Here is an 11970-nt window from a genome sequence, read left to right on the forward strand (position 1 = left end):
TTAAAGAAATATTGGTACAGTTGCTTCAATATTTGCTTTTAAGACTTTTTCGTTTATAATAAACATATTGATCCATTTGTTTGTAAGACATTTGATCGTAAGTGAGGTGGGGAGCGGGGTGCAAAAGCTGGCCGAACCTCTTGTCTAATTTAATCAAGAATTAGCCTTGTGTCACCCAAAGCCAAGTTGAAGTAATGAATAAATTTAACAACTCATGTCATGTTATTGCCATTCATTAGTTGAATAACCTTTGAAAAAACCTAAAAATAATTTGAGAGGGATTGAGCAAGTTTCATTCATTCATGAATCAGAGAGGAATGACATGACGTCACGTTACGTCATCTGAACTAGTATATAAATAGTAACAATCTGGTCACATGATCACAACAAATCAAGATGGCTACCTATCTAGCAGTACCGTTAAAAAAGACTTATGAAGTCGATTTTGCTAAGCCTTTAAGAAGTTTTATTCAAAATACTTATACATCGGCAGAACCAGATGATTATAATTCAGCTCTTAGCGAATTTAATAAATTAAGGAATTTGATGATCACAAAATCAGTGGACAAACACGAATCTGCATTGGAGGTTTTGTACCGGTAAGTTAAAATTCGTTACTCAAATCATCAGAAACGAAATAAAAGGGTCGTGAGAAGGCAATTAAATGACACACCCTAACGTTAAATCTGTTTTGAATTGTCTTGATCAAACATTGAACTTTTGTTAAATTGTCTCAGAATCTTTTGTTTACATGAAAATTTGAATTTTAGGCTTGGACAGTCAAGAGACTATTCTATTTTTAGCCAAATGACATGATCTTGTGTGACCAAATGTTATTTATCTAAATGAGTATCTGTTCTAGTGAATTCTGAATTGTGAAATATTTGACATTTGTCATTGCCATTACCAAATTGAAAGAATCAATTAAGGCCTCTATCGTGAACTAAACTAATACCAAATATATCGTAGATATTAAGATATAAATGTAAAAATTCTTTGTCTTTTTGAACAATAAAATTGTCTGTTCAATAAAAATCTCAAGCAATACTGTGGTTGTTAAGAAAATTACTTTTCATTTTCTTGGAAAATTCTACCAATGTAATGTAAAGCCTGAAAGGTTGTCTATGTATTGAAATGAAAAATAAAAGTACATTTAGCTATAAGCCTTGATATACGAACAAGTCAGGCTAAAATCAATGGATTTGCATTTAGAGAAAACTGCTTTTTCATTTAGTATTAAATTTAAACTACAAACACACTGACACTGAATTTTAAGAATTGTTTATTGTTTTAGAGATGATTGTCATAACTATTTGTCTATTTATCCTAATTGCAGTGACTTCTTCAAAACAACCCAAGATTTTTTTCATTTTATAGTCCATTTCTAGTGTTTGACCTACTTTGGTATCCCAGAGTTCAGATCCTGAAATGATATAAGCTTATCTAACCTGTCTTTGATCTCTATATTTCTGACCCTAGCCCTGAGAGGTAGAGATGATGTCTCTAGTGAGAAATATAATCTAAATAAAAAAAACATATTGAAGACAGTTAAAGCTTTTAGAAAGGAGTTGTAATAAATAACTTCACCTGAATCATTGATCTCATATTGGTCTGTAGGATTTAAGATCAGAGACCAGACTAAACTGACAAAGTCATTAGAAGCAAATACAAGTTACATAATGTTCTAAATACAAGATTATTGATCATCCTTCTTCAGACAAAAAGGTAGGGGGTTTGGGGGCGGGGTGTTAATAGATTTATAAAACCTGGAACCGTGAATAAAACCTTTCTCCCAGTGTTCAGCCATCTCTGGATTTTGTTAACATATTGTGAAGTCAATTTTGATTTCTTCATAGAATAAAGGGAGTCAATTAAACTAAAAGATATTTGTCTTTTAAACTTCATTTGATTTTTCAATTTCCTGAAACAGTCTGATCTTCAAAATTATAAGTTTACTTATTTGTTACTGGTACTCTTCATTAAGATTATGATACGAATCTCTCTAGATAATATACTCTCTCTTAATTGGTCATTTTAAAAAGATTTAACAAGGGACTTGCATTTAACAGCCAAATTATCAACAACAAAAAAACATCAGGAAACTTGATATTAATATCTTTGATAAAACAAGATATCTAGGACTGATAGAAGTTGTATAGATATGATTAAGGTAATACAGGAAGTTAAAAAACAATATAACTTGTCAATACAAATCTCAGGTTCACAAATTTATTATAGATTTTAGATTATTAGATATCTCGTTACTAACAAAATTCTTAGTCAAGTCACAAATTCACATTTTTTCAATAACTGAAGGTGACATAACTTTCGCCAACGTCATACAAGTTATATTACTTTAAGTTCAGTTTATATAACATTTTCTTATATTTCCACTTGTTATTTAAAGGGTTTATATAGAGTAAAAAATACAAAAAAAATCAAATAAGATAAATACTCCATTTTTGCCTAAGTGGGGATTTGAACTTATTGTGCTTTGATTGTAAACTAGATAATAATCAAACTTTTGACAGATGTAAGCTAACCTATTATATTATATATTTACAGATACTATGATCAGTTGATTGCTATAGAAAATAAATTACCTATCACAGAAAATCAGGTATTATATCTTGTTTATATAGAAAGGGCTGTGAAATGATTTAAATTTGGTGGATCTGCTTAGATGTGTTTCATGGGGATGTATGAACTGTTTATGTTTATGGACTTAATCATCCCAAGATGTCCACAAATGTCTCTGTTTGACTGTAATATGGTTTACAGTGTACAAACATTAGAATGTAGAATTCTATGTCCTACAATGATTATAATAAACATCATTATAGAGATGACACATTAAATGTGATTAACCAACTTCTATCAGTGCAGCTTTGTATATAATAAACCTAGAAGTAGTATATCCATATAACTTATGTTCTTAATATTAAAATGAAAAGGTTGAAAATTGTTTTTTTTTTTCAGATACGTGTTTTATTTAAGTGGAAAGATGCGTTTGACGAAGGCTCTTTATTTTCTGGAAGAAGAACTCTGGGTAGGTGTTGAAAATTGATAAAATTTAGGTCATGGTAATTATGTTTATTGTCAATCCAATCAAATTGATGCATTTATATACTGTAAAGATACAAGAATAATAGCTATTGCAGTCACAGTATTAATAGTTCGTAATAGTTTTACATTGTGATATTTTGATTATTATTTTTTGTCTATTATGATTTCAGCTATTGCGTCCGGAGCTTATGAAAGAGTATGTATGTTATTTAACATCGCGGCTCTACAGAGTCAAATTGCTGCCGTACAGAATAATGACAGTGATGAAGGTTTGAAAACAGCTGCTAAATATTTCCAGGTTTGTTTTGTGTTTCGTTTTAGAGATATTTATCAAATTTTAGCAAATTGTTATGTTTGTAACATAACATACTATTATTATGTATTTGAAAAAATTTATCAAAATAAAGCCAATTATCCCCACAGTTAGATAACTTATTCAATGATTCAAGATGTCTGTGGATTATTTCACTAATTGCTTTGTTCAATTTATGGATTTTCTCTTTCTGAATCTTTTTATGACGAAGTAAATGCAGAATATTTTTTGTTTGCTCTTTTCTGGTGATATTGAATGTGTAATTCCTCTTTTTTACAGCAAGCATGTGGTATCTATGGTCACCTGAAAGACGTGGTGATGTCCCACGTTCAACAAGACCCTACCCCCGATATTAACCCTGACACAGTTAGTGCCCTTAGCTCCTTAATGTTAGCCCAGGCACAGGAGGCCTTTTATAGAAAAGCTACAAATGGTACGTTACTTCCAAAAATACAATATTTTCAATCGGTTTTCTCCAAATGGTGATGCAGGTTTAAGAGAATGGCAGGATGAAAGAATGTTGTTAAGATAAGACCGGTCGCCAAACCAAGTGATTCAGACTGTCAGATAGTGAAAAGACATGTGACTTATGCCACTATTGTGACAATCTTTTTCTCATTGCACACTGCAGGTTGTTGTTGTCTATATTTTGGTACAGAAAAGTAAGATGTAATACCTCGATTTTACTAATTTATCTTTAAATATTTTAAAATGTCCTACTGTTGATTCTTTCAGATAAAATGAAAGACGCCATGATTGCTAAACTAGCATACCAGACGTCAGAACTGTATGCAGACGCCATGAAACTTATGCAGCTCTCCTCTATAAGAGATCTCTGGCCTAGGGTAGGTAACTCTTGACTGGTTTAACTTTCGTTGTCATTAGATGGACTTAGTTGTGAGTTGTGTGCAGAACTCGTGGCCTCTTTCATGGTTTTTAACCAAAATTGTGTTATATTAATTTTTATTGTGTTATATTAATTTTTAGGATTGGTTATCAACAGTGGTAATGAAACAGGCAGCATTCCACGGTCTAGCTGAATATTATCAGAGTCAGGTGGCAGCTAACGGTAAAAATTACGGAGAACAAATTGCTCGGCTGCAGGTGAGAATTCCCTATTTGTAAGATTCTGCCATTTTTTGATGGAGAAATATTAAAGAGAAATGTTATTTCAGACTGTATCCCTTTGTATTTATAAGCATTGAATAAAACTTTTACAGATTACAAGCTTTTTAAAAAAAAACTTTGTGATTGGACAAGAGTTTTGGATATAAATCCTCATCAGGACTGCTAGTTTGAAGTGGCATTGAGATTTAACATGCTAAGGGAAATAGTCTTCACTTTATGTATGACAGTGTTACATTAATTATTTCAGCATGCCCAAGAGCTACTCAATGCCTCCCAGACCCGAGGTGGAATGACGTTTAGTTTCCAGAACGATGTCAGTCGTGTCAAGAGGGCGTTAGACGCTGCCAAGAAAGACAATGACTTTATATACCATGAAAAAATACCAGAAGTGAAAAACCTACCCCAGATCGGGAAAGCTGTGATAGCTAAACCTTTGTTTCCTCCAGCCCCATTCAGTAAAAATTTCACAGGTAAACAATTGATATATAACTTACAACTTTTTATACCAAATAAATTTGGTTTGCTATTTTTTTGTTGATCAAATTTGATTTAAAATCAAAATTAGGGATTGACCAATCACATAGTTTCCATACGATTTCCATTTTGGAAATTATCGTATATATGTTAGAAATTAGGAAAATGTTACCTTTATTGTAGATTTATTTGAGAAGTTGGTTCCACTTCAAGTTCACGAGGCCCTGGTAGCGTTTGAGAATCGTAAAGCCCAGATAGCTAATACTGAAATAGGACGGCTACGTGAGTCTACACAGTTAATGAATGGGTAAGATTTTTAAATCCATTTATTTCAAATATTTTAAGGAAAGTTGTCACTATCAAAGTTTCCATCAAATATTTGGTCAAAAAAAATTTGATAGTGACAACAGGCTAATAGAAGTGTTTCAACACGGTCTATGTCAGTGGTTCTCAATCTTTTTCAGCCTTCACACCCCTGGAGTAATCACCTGAACCTTTCGCACACCCAAAAATTTGTTTCATCCACATTTTCAGCATGTGATGATGTGAGGTGCTCTCTCAAATTGAAAATAAATTCTTCTCCTACACCAGTTGTCCCACCCCTGACACCCTAGTCCCACACCCCCAGGGGTGAAAACACCCTAGGTTGGGAACCAGGCCCCGTATTCTCGAACCGATCTTAGTGCTAGGATGTCCTAGAATCAATGTTAGAAGATTATACGGGGCCAGGGATCTATGTAATAACTGTTATTTAATGTCAAATGCCTAAACATCATTTTCTTGGAGTTCAGAGTTTAAATGGGTAAAGAGTTTCAATAATTTTCACTAAAATCAGCTTAGCAAAGATGAACTCTGTCTTTTGATAAACAGCTCATATTTCTCTTTAACAAAAACCAGATTAGCATTCATTCTGCAAATATTTTGTCCATGCAATATTTATATATATATATATAAGTTATTCAGAAACTCTGAATAACAACATTTTTCAGGTTCTGTTTTATAATATTTCTCTCTCATCTTTCCACAGAGTGCTGTCGTCTCTCAATCTACCAGCTGCTATAGAAGATCTAACTGGCCAGGCTGTACCCCAGTCAGTTATTGAGAAAGGGGAACAGCTACAACAAGTTGGTGGAGTTGATCATATTGTCAAATTAATGAAAGAATTACCAGAACTGCTCTCACGGAACAGACAGATTCTAGATGAGGTACGGTACGCATATATTTATACCACATGTTCGAAACAGCTGTGTTTTTTGTCAGTGTTGAAATTCTAGATGAGGTACGGTACCCATGTATTTATACCACATGTTCGAAACAGCTGTGTTTTTTGTCAGTGAAGTAGAGGAGTCTGTAACACAGTCAGCTCGAACCTTGAAATCTTCATATATATCATTTGTAAAAGATTTAGCCAAGGACCAGCTTGTAGATTTTCATTAGGCCAATAAGGTGCAGAACAGTAGGACAAAACTGTCCATTTCATTCTAATAAATAAAAGAATTTCAAAGAAATTTTTCTTAAAAATAGTAAGGACCAAGAAAATAATTTCCAAGATGTTTATTTCAGTGTGTACGTCTCCTTGACGATGAAGAAAAATCCGACAATCAACTACGTGAACAATTTAAAGAACGTTGGTCTCGTACGAAATCAGACGTTTTAACAAAACCCATGAGAGAAGAGGCCGCTAAATACGGAGCCATTCTCAACAATGCAGTACAGGCAGATAGAATCGTACATGAGAAATTCGAAAAACATAAAAATGCCATTTCTATTTTATCAAAACCTAGGGTAGGTAGAAACAAAATGACTATTTATTGACTTGAACATGATGTCTTTCACAAATGTCTTATGAAGATAGGAAGTTAATATTTATGACTTTTATAAAAAGAGTTTTAATTGGTTAGGTGTGCTCTAGCTTTTTTTTTTATGTCTCTCAAGACCATTTACAATCTCTTGAAATTGAGGGGGAAAATTAGGTCTTATGTCTGGCAGAATGTAAAAGCTTTATTCTGTTTGAAATCCATAACTATTAAAACAATGGTCTGTATATTGTGAGCTTAGCTAGCCAGCTTAGTGTATGAATGGATATTTTGTTGTTTAATGAGATGTTGAATTTTATAGAATGAAATGGAGAAAGCATTGCCGTCTGCTAGTCCAGGAGCTGCTCTTCAATCTTCACCTGTGGTACAACAACTCAGACAACATATGGAGGCAGTGGAAACACTGAAAGCTGAACGAGACGTAGTGGAAACTGAACTGAAAGAATCCAAGTTTGATATGAGTAAGTTATCATTGGCCTAGAAATATTACATTCACATTGGTTATAATTATTGTACTTCTCAAAGTAAAATTCCTAGTTGCGTTATTCTCAAAACTTTACTTAAATGAAATTAAGCCTCATATATACTGAAAGTCTACTGTGGTATTATTAGGAATCGTACTATGATTTAGAAATTGACCCAAGTGATAAGTATTGTATTGATTGTTCCTGGCAAACCTATTATTCACATTAATTTTGTTTTTTCAGCCAGTAAATTTATGGCTGCGTTAGCTGGGGAGGGTCTGATCAATGAGGAAGCGTTATCTACTGCTGAATTAGATCGTGTTTATGCTCCGTTACGTATGCAGGTTTCTGATTCCATCCACCGTCAAGAAACTCTGATGGCTTTGATCCAGGTAGCTTTTATTATTGTTTATTCTTTGTTTTTTTTTCTTGTCAAAAAGTTAGGTCTTTGTGAAGATGGACTTTATTTGTGTTTAAAGTTTAGTTTTCGGGTCTTGAAATCACTTTCCCTGAGATCCAACTTTATCAACTTTTATAATTCTTATTTATAGTTTTATAAATTTCATCTTATATCTCTGAAAATTGTTTTTTCTAGAACGCCAATACAGAATTCTGTAATGCAAAATCCTCAAACCAGTCTGCAGCCCAACGTGAAACTATGTTGAAAGATCTGGCATCAGGATTCGATATGTTTATGGAACTGAAAGGAAATTTGGAAGAAGGAACCAAGGTAAGAATATTTTCTGAAGGGAGTAGTGTTTAATGTTATGGAGGCAAATGCCTTACTTTTGAAATTACACTTGAATGGATATAAAATTCACCCAGATCCTCTTTTGCCTCATTTAAAACTTGGATTGCATTATGATCTTAGCATACCTTGTTAGAGAGTCCACATAGCTAATATTATTTATTTGAATCTATGATTTGTCAACTCGGCATCCATTTCAAAGAGTCCACACAGCTAATAATGTTTATTTGGTGTTTAGGTTTGTCAACTCGACATCCCTTTCAGAGAGTCCACACAGCTAATAATGTTTCTTTGTTTTTATTTGTAGTTTTATAACGACCTCACTCCATTACTGGTTAGACTGCAGAGTAAAATATCAGACTTCTGCTTCGCGAGAAAGACAGAGAAAGATGAATTGATGAGTGATCTTCAGAAACAGATTGTCAACACTCCCGCCCAGCCTCCCCCTGCCACGCCCCAATATCAGGGTGGGTCAGGCACACAAGCAGGTAGGTTTGATTTGTCAGTTTAGGATACGGAAAGTATCGCTGTGGTATTTTAGATAATTACCTTCAAAAATGTTAGTAATCTTTCATTAGTTAACTCTAACTGTTTAGTTGGTGTATTAATATATTTTTTGTTTTTTTTGTTTGATGTGCTCTGGCTATATAGCTTCTATTTCAATTCTTTTCATTTCTTTTCCTGGTCTATATATAACTAATAAACACGGAAAGAGAAGGGTGGGAGATGGGCAAAGAATGAAAATGTGAAAACTTAAACCTTTACAGTGGTATTATTTTGAGATCTAATACATTTTCATGTTGAAATCCATAGTCTCTACTTGTGACCTAGGCCAGTGCTTCTATAGGAGAGTATCTTCTTTAACACCTATAACTATTGTTCCAGCATTAATCCAAATTATTTACCTGTAACTAATGAGAAATATGCGTGGGGAATTTTATTAAATTATGAAGTTAAGAAATGAGAAGAACTATTTCAATTTAGTTTTATTTTTTCTGAGTATTTTTTTTTTTTTAAATTTTGTGTTTATTGTTGTGATTATTATTTTCTAGTTGTTAGTTGAATGTTGTTTGTATTTTCATTGTTCAGCAGGAGCAAGTCAAAGTCGGGTCCCCCCTCCCAGACCCCCTCCACCTACCTTACCAACCAGTACTAGTGGAACCACCCCAGGGGGAACAGGATCTACCCCAGGGACACCCTCACAATCTTCTGGTAATTTCTTCATTTTTTAGATAACCACTAAGAATAAGACCTCCGTCTTACTGGCATTATTAAACTGGTGGGCCCTTTCATCTAGAGCTTCACACCAAAAAAACAGGTTGGGGCTATTGTCACCTTGGCATTGATTGGACGAAGTAACGCCATTGGGGTTCCTAGTGGTCAACACTACATAGTCTTGTTAAATCATGCTGTTAGTGATAGGGATAAACGAATACAACAGCGGTCCAGTGGAACTTATATCGTATAGACTAAAGCTTGCTCAGTGAGTTGGGCTTCAATCGTGGCATGGGTCAAGACCTTACTTTCGCTTTTTTTCAACTCAAAACTACAAAACTATATTTCATTAACACAAAATTGTTCTTATATCATTTAATAATTAGTTTAATTAATCAGTAAAATTCTTATTACCAATTAAGTATTGGACGTCTCCAATTATAGATCTCAGCAATTTGTAAATTTCTATTGTATTTTTGAATTCTGGTCTCAGATTAATACAATAATGTTATATGGTAAAGCGATGCAAACATCAATTTTTTTCGCAAAATTTTTCTTTTTTCAAGTTTTTCATCAAATTTTCAGGAGGACCACCACCAAGACCAACAACACAACCAAACGCCCCTCCCCCAGCTTCATCAGGGGCTAGTGCCCCACCCTCACAGCCACCCCCAGCCTATCCTGGACAACCCCCACAACAAACTTATGGACAAGGTAAGAACAGACTTTTAATTTTAAAAAAGGCGAACAAAAAGGCCTGTACATTCAATATATATTATATATTCTGCCTGAAATGGGATCATGAAATTATTAGTGATGACGAAATTATCTCTGAGCTCTATTAATTTTAGATCATATTGAAATTTATGTTCTAAGATTTATTTTTAGAAAATCTTTACTGTATGTTTCATGTTTTTCAGGCTATGGATCAGGATGGAACGCGCCCTATCCCCAGGGACAAGGATACCCCATGCCAGCTATGCCTACAGGAGGATACAGTACATACAATCCTTACATGTCATACCCACAGGCACCCCCTCATCAACAAGGAGGATACCCATATCCACCCCAGGGGTATCATCAACAACAGATGGGCTACCCACAACAAGGGTACCCTCAACAGGGCTACCCTCAACCCCCGTACCCACATAATCCACAATATCGATAAACTCTTACCCAATTTGTCACTTTGAGGAAAATTTTGTAAATTTTAAATAGTCATTGTATATATTGGATCTAATCAAAAATATTGGACGCCTTCGGAACACCTTATGCCACTCTGAGCTTGAGGTTCTCATGTATCAAATGCCTATTATAATGATATTATGTGTAGTAGTGCCCAAGGGGAGTGTATCAGGTTTAAAATAAACAGGTATTCTGACTAAAACATGTCTCCTAAATGACTATATTATATAAATTATATTTTGAATAATGACAAATAAATTTTCTGTTTTTGATTTTATATTCATGTCAAAAGAAAGTAATCCTTCACTTGGTGTCTGCCGGGTATTGACTATGGGGGATATAGCCCCACCCCCCTCCATAATGAATGAAATTCTGGACCATTAAGTGCTATAATAACAAGGCCTATAATACTATAACCTCTCAGAGCATAATGGTTAGATTATAGCTGTATAGTGTTTGTGTTTTGTTCTATTAAATTATGCAACATTGTTTTAATTAGTAACACCAAGTTATTTTTCACTGATTATTTGTAAACATTGTGTTATTGTGTTTGTTTATAGTTAAATTTGTGTGTGTATTATAAATAGGTATGTATTATATTCACAAATGTACAGTATACGAATTGTAGTTTATGTTTAATGCTATATATGTTTCTTAAAAAATACTTTTACAGTTTGACATAGTTTGCTTGACAATAATTGATTTTAATGCCAGAAAGGAAAAGTAAAAAATAATGAAAAATGCTCTTTTTTGTCATTTTAAGTGTCTAAACATCCAAACCTAACACAATACCAATCTGACTGCTCTGTTAGATAGATTTACGCGACATGAAACCCTTGTCCACACAATGAGCAGGGTATTCTTCACAAATCCTGGTACGATTCAAAACAAAAACAGAACAGTCCAACTTACATTAAGGTTTAATTAAACACTGTAAGTTTAATATGTATAGTTTCTATTACTATTCATTCTACCTATAAATAAACTGGATGATTGTGTTTATGTTTAGAATCAGTCCAAGTTGTATATTATTACTATAAGTTCAATAAGGTAGTGATCTATATAGGTCAATGTATTTTGTTTCAACTCAGTCAAATTGACTCTAGCTTATGTTAATGTATATTATATTTATGTCTTTTCATTTTTTTTTTTATTTGTGATGTAATCATCTTCTTGTTATTTCTAAGACTATTAATACCAGCTTTTTGTCAAATTTCTGTGGAATAAAATACTTATTTTATGGTTAAATTCTGTTTTTATTGGTATAATTCAACTAGTAGCCTAGAATAGTAAGACTCATCTAAATAATTGGAATTCATCATGATACTGTGGCATGCTTTAGGGATTATCAGGTACCCCCTGCTTGTTGGGACCCCAGGCTTGTAACCAAGGTTTACGTAAGGGTTTGAGAGGCTCCACTGGAGTGATTCTATAGAGCACTCAGCAGACAACAACCCAACTCTCTTTGTATGATAGGATACGCTCTGGCTTGTCAAACTGAAGTTGTGGATATCTCTTATCACCCTCAGATATAACAACAAAAAATCTCTATGCAACCAT

General features: G+C 33.6%; 1 protein-coding gene across 1 annotated transcript; it reads left to right on the top strand.

Annotated features, from left to right (window-relative positions):
* Nucleotides 1-396: 396 nt before the first annotated feature.
* LOTGIDRAFT_207048 (hypothetical protein) lies at nucleotides 397-11658 on the top strand (the record flags this gene model as incomplete). The annotated part of the gene is made up of 16 exons (XM_009064277.1): nucleotides 397-599; nucleotides 2566-2620; nucleotides 2980-3049; nucleotides 3237-3364; nucleotides 3659-3812; nucleotides 4115-4224; nucleotides 4367-4483; nucleotides 4755-4977; nucleotides 5165-5288; nucleotides 6009-6186; nucleotides 6545-6766; nucleotides 7100-7259; nucleotides 7506-7654; nucleotides 7858-7992; nucleotides 8318-8477; nucleotides 10146-11658. The coding sequence occupies 16 exons, from the start codon at nucleotides 397-399 to the stop codon at nucleotides 10391-10393; spliced, it is 2436 nt and encodes an 811-aa protein (XP_009062525.1). The 3' UTR covers nucleotides 10394-11658.
* Nucleotides 11659-11970: the final 312 nt, after the last annotated feature.

Source organism: Lottia gigantea (assembly GCF_000327385.1).
Source record: "Lottia gigantea unplaced genomic scaffold LOTGIsca_61, whole genome shotgun sequence".
NCBI classification, from domain to species: Eukaryota; Metazoa; Mollusca; class Gastropoda; family Lottiidae; genus Lottia; species Lottia gigantea.